The 25,398-nt window shown below is 44.4% G+C and overlaps 1 protein-coding gene across 2 annotated transcripts in view; it reads left to right on the forward strand.

Annotated features, from left to right (window-relative positions):
• MKLN1 (muskelin 1) overlaps positions 1-25,398 on the forward strand; it is a 195,224-nt gene that overhangs the window by 155,246 nt on the left and 14,580 nt on the right. For both annotated transcript variants that reach the window (XM_069765349.1, XM_069765350.1), the window contains exons 15-16: positions 13,405-13,544; positions 15,146-15,248. In XM_069765349.1, coding sequence (XP_069621450.1) covers positions 13,405-13,544; positions 15,146-15,248 — 243 coding nt within the window. The remainder of the gene's footprint in view (positions 1-13,404; positions 13,545-15,145; positions 15,249-25,398) is intronic.

A 25,398-nucleotide genomic window follows, 5' to 3' on the forward strand; every position in this document is an offset into this window, starting at 1 on the left:
AGAATACCCAAGTGAAATCATAACGTATCCCAGACATTGTATTTAGGCTAATAGAATAGAATTATGATGTCTATGGACAAAGGAATATATATATAACCGGATATGAGTCCTTTAGCACTAGCACACGGAGTAGTGTCCTAAAAATGCTGAGTAAAACGAACATGAGCCTAAAAGGCCTTCTTACCCATAGTACACCATGTGGACAAGAGCAGATAACGCAGCCTCAGCGTGCTTGACGTGGGCTTCCTCAGGTGATTGTGTCACCTCTGTGTGGTAATAACTCTGGAACGCTTTCAGTGATTCTGAGGCTGTCTTTCGTGACATATTGTACTTTATAGTAGCATTAAATTTTCGTTAAAATGATTCGTACTTAAGAAAATATTAAAAATTGACAGTGAAAAATTCACAATCTTCAAACTTTGAATCGTTATGCCCTTAACACCTTCATGACCACTGGCTGTAAATAATGTTTCTCTACATTTAGCGGTCTTGCAGTGCTTGGCATCCCCCCAGAGTCCTGCAAGCCCTGGAATTCCAGTGTAGACTGATGGCTCTGACCGGTGACATCATTGGGACCTGATTGGCTCCGATGCCAATGATGTTAACCCGGTGTTACCTTCTAGATGCCACGATCACTATTGATCATTTGGGGAGGGTACTCCTTCTCTCACCCCTCTGGCACCCCTGCTTCGTGATCACTGAGGAGCTGAGGGTTGTCATTGCAGCCAGAGTTCAAATGATGACCTCCGGGTCTGCCAGATATGGTGGTCTGTCACTCAGCCAACACAGTCTAACAGGTGTAAAACTGATGGTTTTTATACATTGCAATACATATGACTGTTATCTATTAAAGTGACACTGGTTAGAATTGGAAAAATGTCCCTGTCAGGAAGGTAAAAATTGGCTGTCGCTAAAGGGTTAAATTTGATAGTTATACCACATAAAATAGTTATTTTTTTATTTTTAACAGTTTTAAAACATTTTTTTTCTTGGTAGGAGGTTAAAGGGGTCAAAGTTTATTGCCAGTTTTTCATTTTTCCAATAAAATTTACAACAATTTAGGGACCACATCATACTTGAAGTAACTTTGAGGGACGTATATGATAGAAAATGCCCAACAATGCCACCATTTTAAAAAATTCATTCCTCAAAGTGCGCAAAACATTCAGCCAGTTTATTAACCCTTTAGTTGCTTCACAGGAATTAAAGGGGTTGTCCCACAAGCAAAGTTCATCTTAAACGATAGATCTTGGAATAATTTCAACAATTGATGTTTCTCCGCACTAGTGATGAGGGAGCATGCTCAGATAAGGTGTTATCAGAGCATGCTCGATTGCTAACAGCGTCTTCGACGTGCCCTAATACTATGTTTGAGTTGCCATGGCTTCATCTTTTGCGGCTGTTAAACAGCTGCGAGACATGCAGCCACGGCGACCCGAACATAGTATTAGGGCACGTCGAAGACTCGCAATCGAGCTAAATGAAGAAATTAACAGTCCAGTTTGTTACGCAATTTCTGCTCAGTATGCCTATGCCACACATGTGGCTGAAAACTACTACTGAGACACAGTGCATAGCTCAAATGGGGAGAAACGCCATAGTGGAGTTCAGATTTTACTGGAATGGTTTGTGGGTGCCATGACCCCTGAGGTGCCAGAATAGCAGAACCCCCTTCATAAGTGACCCCATTTAACAAACTATACCTCTCAATGAATATATATATAACGGTGCAGTGATCATATTGACACCAGAGGTATGTCACAGAATTGTATACCATAGGGAAGTGAAGAAATAAATTACATTTTTTTTAATCAAATTTGTTTTCACTCTAAATTTTACAGTTTCACACGGGGAATTGGGCAAAAATTGCACCAAAAAATTGTCACTTCTGCTGGACGTGGCAGTACATCATATGTGGCTCTACAGTACTTCTTAACCACATGGCAAGACTTGGGAAGGAAGGAGTGTTTATTGACTTTTCGTAGAAAAGTTCAGACTTCATAGACAGAGCGCCAAGTGCCAGAAAAGCAATGGAGTGAAAATTTCAAATTTGCCATTGTAGTGCCCATATATACGTGAAGATGGTAACTGCAGTTCAGGCATAGTGAAGGGCTCGGAAGGGAGGGGAGCATTTTGATTTGAGTGCACATTTATCTGGATTTCTTTTGGGATACGAGGCGCGATAGCACTTTTCCAGATCCTTTGTACTAACAGTAACATGGAAGTTACCTATATTTCCGCTAACAGATGATTGACCTCTGAGTGGGGACTTGCTTTTTTTTTTTTTTGTGGATTGAGTTGAAGCTTTTATCTGGCCTCTGTTCAGCCGTGTCCTTTTTTCAGAAAAAACTGTGGCTGACCACATTTATTGGCTTTTTAAATGAGGGAAACCGCAAGATACTAGTCCAGATGGCATCAACAGTGTCTGCAGCTGCCTCCCTATAGGGAATCTTACGCCAAGGGTTCAGTCTGAGTCACGTATTCTAGAGATTTACACAAAACCCCTGTGCAAGCGATCAGTGCAAAGCGCAGAATAAATGTGAGCTGAGCCTTTCTGTGATGCTTGGGAGGCAGAATGAACAAATCAAGAGCAGGTCAATAATTTGATTTTATCACCTTGGCTGCGGAGTCAGTAATCCAAACCTTCAACTCTGACTCCTCAATTTCCCTGACATCTGACTCCACAGCACTGCCTCACTATTGTGCATCACGGATACATTTCAACTAAATCCTTAGATCAGGAATAGAACAGGCATTTATAGCACATGTCATAACTTTTTCAGATTCTTCTGAAAAAAAATGTAACGCACATCCTACATTTTACTACTGTACCCAATTTATTATATATTTTGAGTCCGTCGGTCCATTTTCTACCAACGCAGACACCACCAAAATGGACTCTGACTCCACAATCCTAGCAATCGCAGTGATTAGAGATTTATATAGGATTTTTATTTTTGGTTGCTGTGACACACTAAGACGCTTTTTTTTTTTTTCCTTGCAAATACAAGTTTTTGTACCTCCATATTTTAAGAGCTATAACTTTTCTATATTTCTATACACAGTCATATGTGCTTTATTTTGTGGGCAGAGTTGTTTATATTCATACCATTTTAGGGCACATAACTTTTTTTTTATTTCTATTGATTTTTGGGAGGCAGAATGAACAAAAATCAGTAATTCAGGACTTTATGCCTTTCACGAGGAGCTAAAAGTGATAGACAGCTTTATTCTTTGGGTCAGGATGATGACGACAATACTAGTTACCGTATATGATTTTTTAAATGTTTTGCCGCTTTTACACAACTATTTTATAGAAAAAAAAAAAGTGTTTTCTTTATCGCTTCACTGGGGGACACAGATAACCGTGGGGTGTATGCTGCTGCTGCTAGGAGGCTGACACTATGCAAAAAGGAAAAGAACAATAGCTCCTCCCCGGCAGTATACACCCCCGACAGGCACTGAGCATCCCAGTTTGTGCTTTGTGTCTGTAGGAGGCGGACCTGGATCTCTCAGATCTGCAGCTAATCATTTGTTGTGTTTTACTAACTGTTTATTTTGTTTTCCAGATTCGACTCTTAGGGAATCAGGGCGTTAATTCACTCTGCCTTCCCATTATTAGCGGCTGAGCGAGCAGTGTGGTGTCACCCGCATCGCAACACTCAGGCCTGCAGGCAGGACATTTCTCCCCTGCGCCTTCATTGGTGCCTCAGGGTGAGCTTGGTGGCCGGTCCTTGCCGAATTTCCTCCTCACCCCTCTCCTCGGACAGGGCTGAAAGGGAGACGGTAGTCACCAGCGGTGACCCTCCCTCCTTTTTTCTTAAGGGGGTTGATGCCATCTCCTGGAAGAGGGTTCTACTCTCCAGCGTCCCTGCCTTCCCTTGGGCCCCTGGACAACCTTCACCATACAGCGCTGAAGATCAAGGTAATGAAGATATATCAGGGGGAATGGGATTGTGTTTGGATTACGCTCTACTTCCACGCTAGATCCCTTCCCTGGACCTGTCAGCGCTGCCCTGCCATCTATTCCATGCATTGTCCTCGCGCGCAGGCTTCTCTTTTTTACTTTCACTTTTCCTCAGTTCGGGCCGATCGGCTACACCTCCTAATCGCCTGCGTTTTCTTGGCGCCCAGCAATATTTTAATGCGGCTCCACGCCCATTTCTACTGCTGGACCTATCAGGGGTTTTCCCTCTCTTCTCATTCATTGGCTGTGCGCTTACCACTCCTCCCTTCCCCACGAGGCCTCTATTCCTCCTCCATCTTGGTTTCTGCTTCCTATCCGGATGCCGTTCGAGGGGGCACAGATACCGGCTCGGCTGCAGCTCTTTCCTTCCTGAACGGTAGGCTTTCATCCGTGCCCTAGCAACTCTCCCCTGTGGTCTTTCATACTCCGGAGGCAGCACTGCAGTAGTTTACTTACACAGGCAGAGCTTTCCAACCTTTTTTTCTTACTATAAGCTCACAGCCTACATATGTCCAATTCTATTGGGGCTTCGGTTTCCAAACCCTCAATCATTCATTACGCTTGCTCACGCTGCAAGAAAAAGTGGTCAGCAGGTCGGTCGTCACCCTTCTGCCAATCCTGCAGTCCGCCTACCATGTCTGCCCCGCAGGAAGCTTCCGAACCTGGGGTTGAGTGCACTCCCCCTCCCCCAGAGTGGGCTGTTGCTATGTCTCAGTCACTCTGACTTGACTAAAGTATCCCAATCTCTGGTCCAAGCGCTTGAACAACTTCCGCATCTATCTACAGCCACCAGTGCTCCAAACGTCTCTCATGACGAGTCGCATGCACCTGTTATCAACCCTCAGAAGAACGCACCGGCCGTTCTAGAAAGAGGTCCCTGTCTGGTTCCTCTTCCAGTCCTCCGGGTCCCTCAGCAATTCCCAAGCTGCTCGCCTCTTCCCAATTCCCCTCTTCGGAGGAGGATCTTGGGTCGGACATAGACTCCCAGTCCGGGTCTGACTCTGTCTCAGACCAGACGTCTCGCATACAGACTATTGTAGATAGTCTTATCTTGGCTATCTCCCAAACTCTTAAACTTAAACAGGACGAGGTTCCCTCACAGGATCCTTCTGTCTCCTTCAAATGGGTCAAGTGTCCTTCTCATTCTTTTCCCAATCACAAGGAATTTGAGTCTACCCTGTCTAAGCACTAGGAACAACCTGAGAAGCGCTTCCCAGATAGAAAACACCTGGACGTACTATACCAGACGGTGCGTCTCTTAAAGACGCTACGGACAGACACATTGAAACTCTAGCCAAATCAGCTTTTGAGGCATCGGTAGCTTCCCACTGCCCCAGTTTCGCCTCCACCTGGGTGGCAAAGGCCATTTCCGCCTGGGCCAAGATTCTTCGACGAGGCATTTTGGCTTCGGCTTCCCTACAGGAACTGGCTGATTTGGCGGTCCAGATTGGCCACGCGGGCAAGTACGTTTTGGCTGCCTCCTTGGATGCAGCGGCCTGCTCCGCAAGGGCAAGTAGCAACATCATTGCTATACGCCGCATTCTTTGGCTCAAAGCATGGAGCACAGATACAACTTCTAAGAAGTCTCTCACTAACCTAGCCTTTCAGGGTTCCAGACTCTTTGGCTCTCGGTTAGACCAGATCATTTCTGATGCCACGGGAGGTAAAAGCACTTCCCTCCCTCAGTCTAGACCAAAACGTTTCTTCAACAAAAAGAGCCCTAGGCCTTTTAGGCACTTTCGTCAATTTCGGACCTCTGACTCCTCTCCCCAGCAGGAGCAACCTTCCGCTTCAGGAGAGCGGAGGAGACCCTTTTATAAGCCAGCCCCCAGATGAAGAACTAGGAGCCAACCTTTCAGATCCTCTGGCTGCCGTTCCGATAGATTTCGTTCCAAGTGACGGTCGCCCCCACCTGGAATGGTTTCCAGGGTGGGAGGCAGACTTCTTTCCTCCTGGGACGCCTTGGTTGTCGGTAGTCAGCGACACCTGGGTCAGAGAGATAGTTACCTCTTGTTACAAGATCGTACCTTCCGAAAAATCGCTTCTTCCTCTCTCGCCCACCAAGGCAACCGTCTCTACTGCCCGGTTTTCTTCAGGCCGTCTCTTCCGTGGTCACAGCTGGCGTTGTCGTTCCTGTCCCTTCAAACTAGCGTTTTTCGGGGTTCTTCTCGAACCTCTTTGTAGTCCCCAAGAAGGACGGTTCCCTTCGCCCAATTATGGATCTCAAGCTTTTGAACCACCATGTTCGACTCTGCCACTTCAGGATGGCGTCCTTGCGGTCTGTGATTGCTGCCATGGAGCCCGGGGAGTTCCTGTGTTCAGTGGACATTCAAGATGCGTACCTTCATGTTCCTATCTACATACGGCACCAGAGGTACCTTCGGTTTGCTATCCAGGAAGAGCACTACCAATTCACGGCTCTCCCGTTCGGCCTGGCGTCAGCCCCCAGGGTCTTCACCAAGATCATGGCGGCGGTCATGGCCATCCTTCGTTCCAGGGGGATACTCATCATCCCCTACCTGGACGATCTTTTGATCAAGGGTTCATTTCATCGAGACTGTGCGCGAAGCCTCCAGATCTCTCTGGACACTGACTCGCCTCGGCTGGATCATCAACCGGGACAAGTCCTCTCTGATTCCCTGCCAGCGTCTGTCCTTCCTGGGCATGGAATTCGACACTAACTTGGCTCGGGTCTTCCTCCCACTGGACAAGTTCTCCGGTCTCCGCAAGGCAGCCCGATCTCTCAAACACCCAGCTCCTCGCTCGCCTCGGTTCTGCATGGCAGTCCTGGGAAAGATGGTTGCCTCCATGGAGGCCGTTCCCTTTGCCCAATTCCACACCCGTCCCCTCCAACTGTTTCTTCTCTCCACTTGGAACAGATCCACGACCTCACTAGACCGCCCCGTTCGTCTGCCTCGGCAAGTTCGGCAGTCAATGACCTGGTGGACCCTGTCTTCTTAGCTCCTCAGAGGGAGGTCTTTCCTTCTGCTTCAGTGGCAGGTCATCACCACAGATGCCAGCCTGCTCAGTTGGGGGAGCGGTCTTCCGGCATCTCACAGCGCAGGGTCGCTGGACCCCCCAGGAGGCTCTTCCTATCAGCTTACTGGAGATCAGAGCAATCTTCCTTGCTCTACTCCACTGGCAATCACTCCTGGCGGGTCGTCCCATCCGCATCCAGTCGGACATCGCCACGGTCATGGCGTACTTAAACCACCAGGGCGGGACGCGCAGCAGTCAGGTAATGGCAGAAGTAGCACAGATACTTAATTGGGCGGAATGTCACGTTCCGGTCATTTCAGCTGTCCACATTCCGGGGGTCGAAAATTGGGCAGCCAACTTCTTCAGCCGTCAGGGCCTGGCGGCGGGCGAGTGGTCTCTCCATCCCTCAGTATTCGACCAGATTTGTCTTCGTTGGGGCACCCCAGACGTAGACCTCATGGCGTCTGATAAACCACAAGGTTCCTTTTATTTGTGGCCAGATCCTGGGACCCCCTGGCCATCAGCCACGATGCCCTGGTAATCCCATGGTCACAGTTTCAGTTTCCTTACCTCTTTCCCCCTCTCCCCTTGATCCCAAGGGTAGTAAAAAAGATAGAGGGGATTCCTGTCATACTCATAGCTCCAGACTGGCCAAGGCGCCCCTGGTACACGGAGCTCATCAACATGCTCGCGGATACCCCTTGGAGACTCCCAGACCGCCCAGATCTTCTCACAGGGCCCACTCTTCCACCAGAGTTCAGTCCCTGCATTTACCGGCATGGCTGTTGATGCCGTGATTCTGAGGAAGTCTGGGTTTTCTCATCAGGTCATACAGACCATGATCAGAGCCAGGAAGCCACCTTCTTCTCGCATTTACCACAGGTACTGGAAGGCTTTCTTCCGGTGGTGCGAGACACACGACGTCTTTCCGATGATTTTTTTCCCATCCGGACTTTCTGGGTTTCCTGCAGTCGGGTCTCGACTCGGGTTTGCCCCTCAGTACCCTAAAGGGTCAAGTTTCCGCCTTGTCCATTCTTTTCCAAAGGGACTTGATTTCCATCTCTCAAGTGAAGACCTTTCTGCAAGGAGTTGCTCATCTTGCTCCTCTGTCCTCCGCTGGAACCTTGGGACCTCAATTTGGTTCTCAGTGCCCTCCAGACCGTTCCTTTTGAACCACTTCAGGACGTCTTTTTCCTTTTTTTTCCTGTAAGGTGGCCTTCCTCATTGCCATAACTTCAATTAGAAGAGTTTGAGTTGGCAGCGTTATCCTGCCGCTCCCCTTTCCTGATTCTTCATCAGGACAAGGTCGTTCTAAGACCTGTCCCCGAGTTTCTTCCCAAGGTGGTTTCCACCTTCCACATTTAATGAGGATATCATTCTTCCTTCTTTTGCCCTTCTCCTGTTCACCCCTTGGAGAAGTCTCTTCACAAGCTTGACGTTGTCAGGGCCGTTCGGATCTATCTTTCTAGAACTGCCCATTTTCGCAAATCCGACTCTGTCATCGCTGAGAGTCGCCGGAAAGGCCTTCAAGCATCCAAATGCACAATTTCTCGCTGGATTCATTCTGGTATAACGAAATCCTACTGTGCTCGAGAGACACAGCCCCCTCCTGGGGTACAGGCCCACTCCACCAGAGCGGTCGGTGCTTCCTGGGCTATTCGTCACCAAGCCTCAGCTTTGCAAGGCGGCCACCTGATCGTCTTTGCATACGTTCACGAGGTTCTACAGGGTTCATACCCAGACCTCGTCAGATGCAGGTTTTGGTAGGAAGGTGCTGCAGGCAGCAGTCGCACACCAGCCGACCTGAGCCCTTTTCATGTTTCCTTTCTACCCACCCTTTTCTGGGACTGCTTTTGGGCGTCCCACGGTTATGTGTCCCCCAATGAAGCGATAAAAGAGGGATTTTTGGTACTCACTGTAAAATCTTTCTTGGAGCCTTCATTGGGGGACACAGCACCCTAAGTAGACAACCAACTAGAATACTATAAGGATATACTTGGATTAGACAACCAAAAAGAACACAATATCCTAAAAAAAATACTTTATTGATAATATCTAAAATTTGTAATAGAAAAAAATATACTTAAATGTATGCTACCAACATCAACCGCCTGGGTTCGGGTAAGGTAGGAAAAAAATGTAGGAAGTGGTAACAAATGTATTCCTGAAGCAGTCCCTGTTAGGTGGCCCTAGAATATCTTACACCTGCCTAACAGCGGAGGTTGGCACCCTAAATAGCGATGTGGCGCCCCCGCTCCACGTCGACTGTCCCTTCTTGCCCTAACTGGGCCCTACCAACTACCCACGCCCAGGAGCCCCACAGACATAAACACAAATTGACCAGAAAGGTCACACTAACCAAAAACGTGAAAAAAAAAATTGTGAAAAAAAGTGAAAAAAGTGTAACAAAGCCTACTAAAAAACCGCAGCAAAGGAATAGTGCTGCGTAAAAGTCCACTAAATTACATGTACCCCAAGGCTATATCAGCCAAACTGGTATATATATTGCTCGAAAAAATAAATAATAATATACAAGCCGCAATCAAAAACCAGAGTTATGGGGTACAGTAGAGCACCAATATCCTGTGCTCATAAATGCTTCAGAGGTCATAAAAAAATAAGAACCCCTAGTATTAATACTCATATGTCACTATCTTTGTTAGTACATGACCCACATGTCATAAGCGGCAGACCTATACCTAGGACCCATACAAGAGGTAACTTCCTAGACTAAGTGTCTAAGATACGAAAATAGCAGATATATCAGCTCACTCAAAGGGTGTTCATATGTTTAGATGTTATATAAATGTACATCCTAGATACCAAATGAATTCAGCATAAGATGTCAAATATAAAAAATGAGCAAAATATTCAACCAAAAAAGAAGAAAAAATGATCAAACACAAATGAAAAAATGAACACTATGCCAGGTATAACATATAGTATCTCTCATTTAGACTGGGCCCATATGTAAGCAAGCCCCACGTAGTGTTTGATCATTTTTTCTTCTTTTTTGGTTGAATATTTTGCTCATTTTTTATAGTGACATATGAGTAAAAACATAACTCTGGTTTTTGATTGCTGCTTTTATATTATTATTTATTTTTTCGAGCAATATATATACCAGTTTGGCTGATATAGCCTTGGGGTACATGTAATTTAGTGGACTTTTACGCAGCACTATTCCTTTGCTGCGGTTTTTTAGTAGGCTTTGTTACACTATTTTCACTTTTTTTCACAATTTTTTTTTTCACGTTTTTGGTTAGTGTGACCTTTGTGGTCAATTTGTGTGTGTCTGTGGGGCTCCTGGGCGTGGGTAGTTGGTAGGGCCCAGTTAGGGCAAGAAGGGACAGTCGACGTGGAGCGGGGGCGCCACATCGCTATTTAGGGTGCCAACCTCCGCTGTTAGGCAGGTGTAAGATATTCTAGGGACACCTAACAGGGACTGCTTCAGGAATACATTTGTTACCACTTCCTACATTTTTTTCCTACCTTACCCGAACCTAGGCGGTTGATGTTGGTAGCATACATTTAAGTATATTTTTTTCTATTACAAATTTTAGATATCAATAAAGTATTTTTTTTAGGATATTGTGTTCTTTTTGGTTGTCTAAGGGACACAGCACCCTCCCTGGTTATTTGTTTGGTACCGTGTTTGGGCTTACAAGTACCGATTGAGTTGGTACGCAAGTGTTTTAGGTTATGGTTGTTTCTCCTACTGCTTTTTTTCACCAACTGGGATGCTCAGTGCCTGTCTAGGGTGTATACTGCCGGGGAGGAGCTATTGTTCTTTTCCTTTTTGCATAGTGTCAGCCTCCTAGCAGCAGCAGCATACACCCCACGGTTATCTCTGTCCCCCAATGAAGGCTCCAAGAAAGATTTTACGGTGAGTACCAAAAATCCCTCTCTTTGCATCACTGTATTGTCACCTATAAGATTTTTATTTCTTTGCTGATGGAGCTGTATGGCGGTTTGATTTTTGCAGGACAAAATGGCATTTTCAGCTATACCGTCTTTATTTACATTCGACTTCATCACATTTTATTTCACGTTTTTTGGTGTGTTGAATACATATACAAAAAAAGGTACACACTTGGTATCGCTGCGTCTGTAATGACCCGATCTCTAAAATTGTCACACAATTTAACCCCTTTAGTTATCATAAATGTATGTATGTATTGCTATATTTGTATATTTTTTAATTACTTTTTTGGTCTTTTTGGTGTTTTTTTTTTTCTTCAGCGGTTTTCCTTTTTTCCCCAACTTTTATTACTTTGCTTTGTTGCATGAGCGTCGATTGGAAGGAGAGCCCCCATTCTCTCCTAGCCTCTTAAATGTTGCGATCTATGTTCATGTAATTTAGGGGTTAAACAGGCTGAGCTCTGCTATTATTTATGCCGCTCTTCCTGTCGGAATTGTGCGGGCACAGCCCCTGTATCATGCACAATTTCAATGAAATACCTATATGTCATTTGTTGGGAACCCGTGCCCAGCCGTATAGGTACGTCAAATATTGTGATGGGGTTATTGAAACCGCAATGCAAAAATTTTTGTCCCCGAATACAATTAATTTTTAAGAATAATATTGTCCCCTCTAAGTCCCAGAAAAATTATACGGTATGTCTTGTTAGTGTAGTCATAACTATAGCAACTGTTACAATCAATGCTGATTGTATTAAAATAAAAACTGCAGCAGAATTGACATTTTCATTCTGGATTTTTGAAACCTTTAAATAATTTTCTCTAATTTATGAAAAAACCATACTAATAAAAATTTTCATGGAAAAAACGAAGTATAATACAATAAGGGGCAAAAAAGATTTTCATTCAGAATGCAAAGCAGAGGAAAAAAAGTTCATGTCTGGACATATCCTAAAAGGGGTTGTTTGGTAAAATGTTAAATTTTACCTGTGACTTGGTATATTAACAATAACATACTAGGTTGATGTATACTCTCTTTCCGTCGCTTACTTAAACCTCTGATTTGGCTGGTGTACATGTGTCTTTAGAAGCACATTATCAATGAAATTCAGGTTGCTGAAGTTACCTGACCATGGCAGCCACTATAACTTGTCCCAGTAGTCATTTTGCTGCTTTGAACTGTGACTCTTTCCTTCCTGGGATAACAGATTAAGGAGTGGTTTGTACTGGATCCCGGTAACTGCCGGCAGGTGAGTGTAGCTTCGTTTTGTTAATTTTAATAACCCAAGCCGCTGGTAAAGTTAAGTTTTGCCTGGTCAACCCCCTTTTAAGGAGTTAAGATGAATTACCACCCTTTTTATGTAACATACTAGATGCCTGGTGGGCCGATTCTAAAGCATTGGGTATTCTAGAATATGTATGTACGTCGCGCTGTGAGTGGGGGTTAAATTCCTCGTCAATATCGCTGATTGGTCGCTGCCAGCTGGGCGCAACCAATCAGCAAAGTGTGGTTGAAATCCCGCACCAATTCCAGACTGCGTTTCGCTGATTGGGCACGATTAATCACCGAAGCGGTGTTTAAATCCCGCAGCAATATCGCTGATTGGTCGCGGACGGCCGTGTAGTATATAGCACAGCCACGTAGTATGTAGCACAGCCACATAGTATATAGCACAGCCACTTAGTATATAGCACAGCGATGTAGTGTTTAACACAGCCCACGTAGTGTATTGCCCAGCCACGTGGCGTGTAGCACAGCCCACGTGGCGTGTAGCACAGCCCACGTGGCGTGTAGCACAGCCCACGTGACGTGTAGCACAGCCCACGTGGCGTGTAGCACAGCCAGCTCCATATCCCTGTTAAAAAAGAATTAAAATAAGTTATATACTCACCTTCAGTCGTCCACCGAAGCTGTCCTTCTCTGAAGCTGTCCTGCTCCTCGCGATGCGGCCGGCAGCTTCTGTTCCCAGAGATGCATTGCGAATTTACCCAGATGACGTAGTGGTCTCGCGAGACTGCTAAGTCATCTGGGTAATTTTGCAATGCATCTCTGGGAACGGAAGCTGCCAGCCGCATCGCGAGGAGCAGGAAAGCTGCGGAAGCGACGGAAGGTGAGAATAGCATGATTTTTTTTTATATTTTTAACATTATAGCTTTTTACTGTTGATGCTGCATAGCCAGCATCAATAGTAAAGTTGGTCTGGGATGGGGCGACACACTGGCGCTGACTGTAGGGGAGTATGGAGGGGGCACTGACTGGAGGATAGTAGGGAGGGGCCAATTCACGGCCGGACTAAGCCTGTCGCTGATTGGTCACGGCCTGCTGGCCGTGACCAATCAGCGACGCGGGATTTCCGTGACAGACAAACAGACGGAAGTACCTCTTAGACGATTATATAGATTATTAATTATGGCCTGTTCAGAATAAGGCAGTATGCAGCTCGTCTTTCCTCTACATTTAACTTAAACCCTCTTATCAAACAGCACTGATAAAGTTGTTAATTTTTTCCTGTATATTTTTTTATTTTCTATCACAGGTTCATTATCTTTTTGGAGGAAATCCAGGAAAATCCTGTTCACCGAAAATGCGGTTAGATGACTTCTGGTCTTTGAAATTATGTCGACCTTCCAAAGAGTACTTGCTAAGGCACTGCAAATACCTCATTAGAAAACACAGGTACCGAAAATCAAGCATTTAAAGTGGTTGTCCAATATTTTTTGTGTTTAAATTAAATGCATTTATTTGGGGATAGAAATCATTTTTTAAATTTAGGTGTGGTGAAATATGTATAAATATATGTGTGCAGTGAACTATGTATAGGTTTATTGTGTGACTAGTAATATAACATCTGTCCTGAAGGCTGCAGCTCTCACCCAAGTGTTAATATGTATTTTCCTGAGACAGCAGACTTCTGTCTCCAGTCTTGCCAGGGGGCCTAGCTAGGACCAGGAAAGAGAGGATGCGCTTCACACCTTCAGCTCTTTGAAGAGAGATGTCAATTACAGCCTGACAATATCTATCTGTGGGAAGCTTTACACAAAGAATCTCAGAGAATATAATATATTCATTGGGGGCGCGGCCGTGGTCCAATCAAAAATAAGTAATTAGAATATCAACTTGAGGGTCTGGTCTAGAAATCTGACCTCCAGGGTGACTCTATAAATTTGGCTTGTATACATTCAAAATTGTTCACATGTGAGAGCAGCCTGGGAAGCTGATGTGATCCAGTCTATATTCATCCTACCCTAAGGGAGCAGAAGCAGACTACAAGTTAGCTATTTCTGTAAGTTTTCTCCTGTTTATTTTATACTGTTTTGCTTATCTGTATGTCTTTTTATTACCATATTTTTGTATCTTTTTCTTTACTGTAAGCACTGTACTTTTAGTATTAAAGCATAAACTTTTAACAGTTGAACCTTGTATGTTCTAAAGAGTCCATAGCCTAAGGTGTGTGAGCCTTATGAGTGGTAGACAGTATTAGTCATATTTCCGGGACTCATCGCCCGTGTACTAGGTGAGTGGTTGCAGCGTGTATGAGTGGGTGTGTGGTCTGGGTCCGTGTGTGTTTTATGCTCCCATTACAGCATAGGGAAGAGGTTGAATGCTGGACTGAGAGGGGGGAGATAGATTAACCCTTGCAGGCGAAACCCCAAGTCATGTGCTGATAGCTGGTACGTGACAAATTAGTGGCAGCACGGAGAGGGATTCGTGAAACTAGGTTTCATTAAAAATGTTGCATAGTTTTCCTTCCACAGCGTCAGTGTTGCATTATGTTGCTGGATGCAGAATAAGTTAATGAATGTTACTGAAACGTACACATAAGCCCCCATTCCCCAGTTGGATGCCAAAAGTGTATTCTGTCACAACGTCTGGTTGGTGTAACATTTAACTGTATAGAAACTCGCATTAGACTGTCCCTTGACTGAAGCCTTGGCATTCATGCGGACCGTGGCCACCATCGGGCACACAACTTGCTGACACTGCCAACAACCGTAATGTGTACTGTACCTAACCTAAAAGTCTCTTCTGCTACATATACATTTTTCGCTGTACTTATTTGGTCAGGACTTGGTTAACTTTCGATTCCTTCATGACTAATAACATAATAACATGAGCATAATAAATCTGTAAACTTCAGAGTAACGTTTGTCCAAAATTAAATCTGTAACTTAAGGGTTTTTATTTTCCTTTAATAACATTTTGTATTCTTAAGTAAATGTTATAACGACATTCATTGAGGTGGTATGTTCTAATAAAATAATTTTTCATTTCTTCAGGTTTGAAGAACATGCTCAGACAGAGCCACTTAGTGCATTAAAATACTTGCAGAATGAATTATTTGTCACTGTGGATCATTCAGACCCCGAAGAGACTAAAGAGGTGGGGAAAAATGTATTTTTCTACTTGTAACGCTTTCAAATGAGAGAACTGTCTCCCAGGTTACATGGGTACATGGGCTTACATTGCTCACTATATTTTTGTATGTGCCATATGGATTTGTTAGATATCAATGTACATATGTATATTACATGCACAGCGTATGTGCGTGTAATATGCTTTTTCCTTACACCTGTACATATACACACATGTTATTGTGTGTGCGCACGCAATACTATCAGTATGAAACTTGTGTTTACAGTATTGTCTAACTACTTATTTGGGTAACTCCTTTTAAGGCCTCTTTCACACTTCCATTTTTTACAATCCGTCACAATCCGTCAAAATGTTGAAAAGACGGATCCTGTGCAGATTGTTAAAAACGGGTGCAATGGGTCTGTTTTTTTGACTGATCTGTCAAGGCTTTGTGCACACGTTGTGTATGCGTCTTCGCTGCATTTTTCCGCTGCGAAAACGCATACACAACCTAGGTTAAAAATAATAAAAAAATCATGATATTCTTCCCTTCCGGCATCCCCTGCGGCGTTCCCGATGCTCGCGATGCTGCCGGCAGCTCCCGTTCCCAGTAATTAAGTTGCGAGCAATGACCTGTGATGATGTGGCGGTCTCGCGAGACCGCTACGTCATCGGGTCATTTGAATGCGTCTTTACAATTCTCACCACTGTCACTTTGAGGTCGTAACTCTAAAACGCTTCAACGGATCCCAGTGATTCTAAAAACTATTTTCTCGTGACATATTGTACTTTGTGATCTTAGTAAAATTTATTTGATTTGACTTGCGTTTTATTTGCAAACAAAGGAAATTTGGCAAAAATTTTGAAAATTTCGCAATTTTCAAACTTAATTTTTATGCCCTAAAATCAGAGAGTCCTATCACACAAAATGGTTAATAACATTCCCCCCATGTCTACATTTACATCAGCACAATATTGGAAACATTATTTTTTTATGGGGGGTGGGGGAGGGGGGGGAGTTATAAGAGTTAAAAGTTGACCAGCTATTTCTCATTTTTACAACAAAATTTGCAAAACCATTTTTTTGGGACCACCTGACATTTGAAGTGACAGAGGGGCCTATATGACAGAAAATACCCCAAAATTACACTATTCTAAAAACTGCACCCCTCAAGGTACTCAAAACCACATTACCCTTCAGGTGCTTCACAGGAATTTTCAGAATGTGGAAGAAAAAAAACAATTACCGTATATACTCGAGTATAAGCCGAGATTTTCAGCCCCAAATTTTGGGCTGAAAGTGCCCCTCTCGGCTTATACTCGAGTCACGGTGGGCGGCAGGGTCAGCGGGTGAGGGGGAGAGGGCGCTGAGGCATACTCACCTAGTCCCGGTGGTCCTGACGCTCGCTCTGCCCGTCCCACGGTCTTCGGTGCTGCAGCTCTTCCCCTGTTCAGCGGTCACGTGGGACCGCTGATTAGAGAAATGAATATGCGGCTCCACCTCCCATAGGGATGGAGCCGCATATTCATTTCTCTAATCAGCGGTGCCGGTGACCGCTGATAGAGGAAGAGGCTGCGGCACCGAAGACTGTGTGACAGGCAGAGGGAGCGGGACGCCGGGAGCATGTAAGTATGTAATATTCACCTGTCCGCGTTCCACACGCCGGGCGCCGCTCTGTCTTCGCGTCCTCTTGCTCTGACTGTTCAGGTCAGAGGGCGCGATGACGCATATAGTGTGCGCGGCACCCTCTGCCTGATCAGTCAGTGTGGAGAGACGCCGGGACGAGATGCTGGGAGCTGCAAGCAGCGAGGTGAGTATGGCATTTTTTTTTATTGCAGCAGCAATGGCACAGCTTTATATGGCACAGCTATGGGGCAATAATGAACGGTGCAGAGCACTATATGGCACCGCTATGGGGCAATAATGAACGGCGCAGAGCACTATATGGCAGCTATGGGGCAATAATGAATGGCGCAGAGCACTATATGGCAGCTATGGGGCAATAATGAACAGTGCAGAGCACTATATGGCACAGCTATGGGGCAACAATGAACGGCGCAGAGCACTATATGGCACATCTATGGGGCAATAATGAACGGCGCAGAGCACTATATGGCACAGCTATGGGGCAACAATGAACGGTGCAGAGCACTATATGGCACAGCTATGGGGCAATAATGAACGGAGCAGAGCACTATATGGCACATCTATGGGTCAATAATGAACGGCGCAGAGCACTATATGGCACAGCTATGGGGCAATAATGAACGGCGCAGAGCACTATATGGCACAGCTATGGGGCAATAATGAACGGCGCAGAGCACTATATGGCAGCTATGGGGCAATAATGAATGGCGCAGAGCACTATATGGCAGCTATGGGGCAATAATGAACAGTGCAGAGCACTATATGGCACAGCTATGGGGCAACAATGAACGGCGCAGAGCACTATATGGCACATCTATGGGGCAATAATGAACGGCGCAGAGCACTATATGGCACAGCTATGGGGCAACAATGAACGGTGCAGAGCACTATATGGCACAGCTATGGGGCAATAATGAACGGAGCAGAGCACTATATGGCACATCTATGGGGCAATAATGAACGGCGCAGAGCACTATATGGCACAGCTATGGGGCAATAATGAACGGCGCAGAGCACTATATGGCACAGCTATGGGGCAATAATGAACGGTGCAGAGCACTATATGGCACAGCTTTCTATCGTACATCTATGGGGCAATAATGAACGGTGCAGAGCACTATATGGCACAGCTCTGGGGCCATAATGAACAGTATGGAGCATCTATTTTTATTTTTGAAATTCACCGGTAGCTGCTGCATTTCCCACCCTAGGCTTATACTCAAGTCAATAATTTTTCCCAGTTTTTTGTGGCAAAATTAGGGGGGTCGGCTTATACTTGGGTCGGCTTATACTCGAGTATATACGGTACGTATGTTTCCCAAAAATTTTCTTTTGGCCTAATTTTTGTTTTTTAACTTTTGCACGGGTAACAGGAGAAATTGGTCCATACATTTTGTTGTGCAGTTTCTCCTAAGTACACCAATACCCCATATATGGGGGAATACCACTGTTTAAGCGCACGGCAGGGCTTGGAAGGGAAGGAGCGCCTTTTGACTTTTTGAATGCAAAATTTGATGGAATAATTAGTAGACTCCATGATGTGCCTAAACAGTGGAAACCCCCCACAAATGATTCCATTTGCCATTTTGGAAACTAGACTCCTTTTGAGACCTTTTCTAGATGTGTATTGAGCACCTTGAATCCCCAGGTACTTCACAAATTTAGAACGTTAAGCCGTAAAAATAAACAAATACGATTTTTCCCACAAAAATCTTTTTTAGCTCCAAATTTTGCATTTTCATAATGGTAACAGGAGAAATTGCACTAAAAATTGTATGGAGCAATTTTCTCTTAAGTACACTGATACCCCATATATGGGGGAATGCTACTGTTTAAGCGCAGGGCTTGGAAGGGAAGGAGCGCCATTTGACTTTTTGAATGCAAAATTTGATGGAATAATTAGAAAATTTTAGTAGAATAATTAGCAGCTGCCTTGTCGCGCTTGAAGAGCCCCTGATGTGCCTAAACAGTGGAAACCCCCCACAAATGATGCCATTTTGGAAACTAGACCCCTTTGAGACCTTTTCTAGATGTGTATTGAGCACCTTGAACCCCCCGGTACTTCACAAATTTATAACGTTAAGCCGTAAAAATAAAAAAAATCTAATTTTTCCAACAAAAATTTTTTTGGGTTACAAATTTTGTATTTTCACAAGGGCAAAAGAAAATGGATCCCAAAGTTTGTTGTGTAATTTCTCCTGACGTGGTCGAAAACTACTTTTGAGGCACAGTGCAAAGCTCAAAAGGAAAGTAGCACCATATTAATTTTGCTGCACTTGTTTGAGGGTGTCATGTTACATTGGCAGAGCCCTGAGGGCCTTAACAGCAGAACCCTCATAAGTGACACAATTTTACCAATTAAACCTCTCAATGAATTCATCTAAGGGTGCAGTGATTATATTGACTCCACAGGTGTCTCACAGACTTTTATACCATTGGGCAGTGACGAAAAACATTTTTACCACAAAAATTGTGTTAGCCCCAAGTTTTACATTTTCACACTGGGAAATGGGTAAAAATGGCACCAAAATTTGTCCCATAATTTCTACTGAACGTGGCAATACCCCATATGTGGATGTACAGTACTACTTTGCCATACGGAGAGACACGGGAGGGACAGAGCGCTATTTGCCTCCTGGAGCGCAGATTTTCCTAGACTAGTTTGCCGATTCCATATAAAGGGCCCCTAAGTGCTAGAAAAGCAGAATCCCCCCTCAAGTGACCCCAGTTTGGAAATGATAACCCTTTGGGAATTTATCTACAGATGTAGTGACGATTTTGACTCAATTGGCGTTTTCCAGAAACAGGCAGCAGTGGATGTTGCGGAGTGAAAATGGCAAACTGCCGTTGTAGTTTGGGGAACGAGTTAGAATTCAGCTTCTCCAGAGTCTTTGTGCTAGCAGTAACGTGGAAGCCCCCTATATTTCCATTAACAGATGATGGACCTGAGTGGGGACTTGATTTTTTGTGGAAGGAGTTGAAGCTTTTTTTGAGAACATTTTACATAACGTTTAGGATCACATTTATCTGCTCTACGCAAAGCACTTACTTTGGGGTTTCCATCTAAATCTCCAATTGACGTGACATATGAAAATCCTGAGGGATCCATTCACTGAGGCAGCAGTTGGGCTAGTTTCACATTTGCGGTTGAATCCGCAGCGTCTTGTACGCAACCAAAAATGCATGCTAATGCAGTGTTTTTTATCCGCATCAGGTTACGCATGGCGGCAAAAAAATGCTGCATTGGTATGCGTTTTTTGCCTGCTTTTGCTCTTTTTATGCGCGTGCGTTCGATATTTCCAGGAGGATGTGTCTCAATGGGCGTGTCTAAATCAGTTTCTATAGATTAATGTTCCTGGACATGCGCAGTCCGAAGTACGCAAGCGCGGCAAATGCATGCGTACTCATGCGTTCCCATAGGCAGTAAAGCTTTTTTTTAACGCACTCATCTGCATGCGCATATTTGACGGAAATCTGCCGCCTCAAAAATTGCAACATGGTGCGTTAGCCCCGCCCTGCCGCACACCGCGAAAAGACACATGCGAAAGCAAGCGCATGCAAATGCATGAACCTGCATCCACAATGTAAAAGATATGAAATCAATACGCATGTGGATGTATGCGTCAGAAATGCTGCCGACACAACCGCAAATGTGAAACCTGCCATACTCTGGACTCCGTTTGGCCTCTGTTTAGCAGTGTCCTTTTCAGAATTGCACAAAACTGGCCAACGACACTTTTATGCAATCCTAAAAAGACAGAAACCCCCTGATCACAGGTCCCCTGGCATTCACAGGGAGTCCATCTACCTCATTATAGGTAATTTTCCGCCTGGGGTTATGTCTGAATCACGTATTTCAGAGATTTACACGGAAACCCCATTGTAAGCACTCAGTGCAGAGTACAGTATAAATGTGCGCCAAGCCTTACTGTGATATTTGGGAGGCAGAATGGAAAATATCAACAGTAGGTGAAAAATTGGTTTTATTTTTTACTGTTCTTTATGCTGTGTAGGTGATTTAGACTTTATTCTTCGGGTCGGTGTGATTACAGCGATACTAGATTTATATCAGGTTTTCATGTTTGGCTGCTGTCACACGCTATAAAAGATGTTTTTTATTGCAAAAACTAGTATTTGCGGCACCATATTTTCAGAGCTATAATTTTTTTCATGTTTCAGCTGACAGTCATGAGGACTTGTTTTTTTTGCGGGATGAGTTGACGTTTTTATTGGTATCATTTTCGGGCACATGACATTTTTTGATCGCTTTCTATTCTGATTTTTGGGAGACAGAATTAACAAAAACCAGCAATTCAGGAATTGCTTTTTTTTGCCCTATTTTTTTAACCGTGTTCGCTGAAGGGGTTAAGTGGGAGTTTTTTTTTTTTATAGAGCAGGTCATTATGGACGCAGTGATACCAAATATGTGTACTTTTGTTTTGTGTTTTTTTATTTACATAAATGTATTTATTGGGAAAAATATTTTCTTTTTTTTTCCTTTATTTAGGGACTTTTTAAAAAAAAAAAAAATATATATATATATATATTTTTACACTTTGTAATATATTTTTTAAAACTTTTTTTTACCTTGTCCCAGGATGAGGACAAACACTGTGTTCCAAATTATTGTGCGAATAATATTTCCTCATATTTTCTCGAAATTACCTATCTGAATTGCAGTCATTGTTATTTTCCAGTCATCTACTATTCTAGGATAATTGCTATGTTTTGGAACAAACTGCCTATGAAAACAGTATCTTTTTTAAAAAAAATAAACACTCAAAATGCATGTTCCAAATTATTATGCACAGCAGAGTTTACAACCTTTTTTTTTTTTAAATTTAAACAAAAAAAATGGTCAATTGTGAAGTTATAAGCATTATCCGCTTATTACAAAATGAAATCAAACAGTTTTCAAGTGAAAACTTTTTATTCTAGGTGATGTGACATTTGCACATAGGACCCCTTGTTCGAAAGAAGCTTCTGAACTCTCTCGTCCATTGAATTTGTCAGTTTTTGGATGGTTTCTGCTTCAATTGTTTTGCATGTGGACAGAATACCCTCCCAGAGCTGTTGCTTAGATTTGAACTGCCTCCCGCCATCATTGACACTCCTTTTGATGATGCTCCAGAGGTTCTCAATGGGGTTGAGGTCAGGGGAAGATGGTGACCACACCACAAATTTGTCCTCCTTTATGCCCACAGCAGCCAGAGATGCAGATGTGTTTTATGCAGCATGAGACGGTGCATTAGCATGCATGAAAATGATCTTGCTGTGGAAAGCACGGTTCTTCCTCTTGAACCATGGCAGGAAGTGTTGTTTTAGAAACTCCACATAGATTATGGAGTTCATCTTTACCCCTTCAGGGATCATAAAGGGGCCGACCATCTCTCTCCCCATGATTCCAGCCCAAAACATTACTCCCTCCTCCTTGTTGGCGCCTTAGCTGTGTTTTCATGGGGTGTCCGTTAACCAGGCATCCTCCACTCCATCCATCTGGACCATCGAGCGTTGCACGGCACTCATCGGTGAACAAAACAGTTTGGAAGTCAGTCTTCATGTATTGTTTGGCCCACTGGAGCCGTTTCTGCTTGTGTGCAGTGGATAGAGGTGGTCGACAGGATGGCTTACACACAGCTGCAAACCTCTGAAGGACCCTGCATCTTGTTGTTCTGGGGACGTTGGAGGCACCAGCAGCTTCAAAAACTTGTCTGCTGCTATGACAAGGCATTTTTGCAGCTGCTCTTTTAACCTTACGCAATTGCCTGTTGGAAAGAGTCCTCAATTTTCCTTATCAGCACGTACACGTGTGTGCTGGGAAGTGTCTTGGCAATGTTGATTGTAGTCATGCCTTTACTTAAATACTTCACAATTTGTTTCTTCTCAGCAGCCGACACATCCTTTTTCTTTCCCATTTTGGCCAAAAATGTAGGCTGCTTAATAATGTCGAACAGCCTTCTTAAGTAGTCTTGCCTTTATTTGGACACACCTGCCAAACTAATTTGCACAGGTATCTGCAGCTGCTTTCAGTGATATAAATAGCCCTGACACACATCACCATCAATGAGTTTAAATGACAAACAAAAAAATTCTAACCTTATCACTCCTAAACTCTTTGTGCATAATAATTTGGAACACAGTGTATATTACATCAGATCACTGATCTGACACTGCACTGCAAAGTATCAGATCAGGATCTGACAGGCAGGGAAGGAGGAATTCCAGAGCGTTCTTTCAGCAGGCGCTGACAAGCCACCTTCCCTGCAGGACCCACAAGGGCCCCACAGCCATCTTGGTGCTGGTGGTTTCCATGGAGACTTTCGGGACAACGCGATAGCATCATGTTGTTCTGATTGAAGCTCATAAGGAGCCCCTCCCTGCTTGATGCTCCTGTCTGTCACTGCTGGCAGCGGTATCGGAGGGGTTAAATGTCCACGATCGGTGCTAGCACCGATCATGGGCATTGCTGCGGGGTGTCAGCTGTCACATACAGCTGACACTCGCACCCAATTGCCGCGTGCCGCTCAGTGTGAAGCTGCCCGATCGGTGCGCAGTACTAATACTGCTGCTTGCGGGAACGCGTCTACTACTAGTATGGTGCATGTCGGAAAAAGGTTAATGTTAAAAGGGGTTCTCTATTACCTTATGTTCCTCTATCAGTATTTAAAAGCTATAAGCATTTAACCCCTTTATGACATTAGACGTACTATCCCGTCGAGGTGGGGTGGGCCCCTAGGACCACCGACGGGATAGTACGTCATAGCGCGGCCTATCGCAGCTGACATCCGGCACTCTATGCCAGGAGCGGTCAATGACCGCTCCCGGGACATTAGCCCCCGGCACACCGCGATCAAACATGATCGCGATGTTCCAGCGGTGCAGGGAAGCATCGCGCAGAGGGGGCTCCCTGCAGGCTTCCCTGAGCCCTCCGCAGCAACGCGATGTGATCGCGTTGCTGCGAGGGTCTCCTTACCTCCCTCCCTGTAGCAGGCCCGGATCCAAGATGGCCGCGGCATCCGGGTCCTGCAGGGAGGGAGGTGGCTTCACAGAGCCTGCTCAGAGCAGGCACTGTGAAGCCTGCACCACTGTAAGTCAGATCGGTGATCTGACCGAGTGCTGTACAAAATGTCAGATCACCGATCTGTGATGTCCCCCCCCCCCCCCCCCCCCCCCGGGACAAAGTAAAAAAAAAAATTTATCATACCGCCGAACAAAAAGTGGAATAACACACGATCAAAAAGACAGATATAAATAACCATGGTACCGCTGAAAACGTCATCTTGTCCCGCAAAAAACGAGCTGCCATACAGCAGCAAAAAAATAAAAAAGTTATAGTCCTGAGAATAAAGCGATGCAAAAATAATAATTTTTTCTATAAAATAGTTTTTATCGTTTAAATGCGCCAAAACATAAAAAAATGATATAAATGAGGTGTCGCTGTAATCGTACGGACCCGAAGAATAAAACTTCTTTATCAATTTTACCAAACGCGGAACGGTATAAACGCCTCCCCCAAAAGAAATTCATGAATAGCTGGCTTTTGGTCATTCTGCCTCACAAAAATCGTAATAAAAAGCGATCAAAAAATGTCACGTGCCCGAAAATATTACCAATAAAAACGTCAACTCGTCCCGCAAAAAAAACAAGACCTCACATGACTCTGTGGACCAAAATATGGAAAAATTATAGCTCTCAAAATGTGGTAACGCAAAAAAATATTTTTTGCAATAAAAAGCGTCTTTCAGTGTGTGACGGCTGCCAATCATAAAAATCCGCTAAAAAACCCGCTATAAAAGTAAATCAAACCCCCCTTCATCACCCCCTTAGTTAGGGAAAAATTAAAAAAATGTATTTCCATTTTCCCGTTAGGGCTAGGGTTGGGGCTAGGGTTAGGGTTGGGGCTACAGTTAGGGTTGGGGCTAAAGTTAAGGTTGGGGCTAAAGTTACGGTTAGGGCTTAGATTACATTTACGGTTGAGATTAGGGTTAGGGGTGTGTTTGGATTAGGGTTTCAGTTATAATTGGGGGGTTTCCACTGTTTAGGCACATCAGGGGCTCTCCAAACGCGACATGGCGTCCGATCTCAATTCCAGCCAATTCTGCGTTGAAAAAGTAAAACGGTGCTCCTTCCCTTCCGACCTCTCCCGTGTGCCCAAACAGGGGTTTACCCCAACATATGGGATATCAGCGTACTCAGGACAAATTGGACAACAACTTTTGGGGTCCAATTTCTCCTGTTATCCTTGGGAAAACACAAAACTGGGGGCTAAAAAATAATTTTTGTGGGAAAAAAAGATTTTTTATTTTTACGGCTCTGCATTATAAACTTCTGTGAAGCCCTTGGTGGGTCAAAGCGCTCACCACACATTTAGATAAGTTCCTTAGGGGGTCTATTTTCCAAAATGGTGTCATTTGTGGGGGGTTTCTTCTGTTTAGGTACATTAGGGGCTCTGCAAACGCAATGTGACACCTGCAGACCATTCTATCTAAGTCTGCATTCCAAATGGCGCTCTTTCCCTTCTGAGCCCTC

Source organism: Ranitomeya imitator, chromosome 4 (assembly GCF_032444005.1).
Source record: "Ranitomeya imitator isolate aRanImi1 chromosome 4, aRanImi1.pri, whole genome shotgun sequence".
In the NCBI taxonomy this organism is placed as follows: Eukaryota; Metazoa; Chordata; class Amphibia; order Anura; family Dendrobatidae; genus Ranitomeya; species Ranitomeya imitator.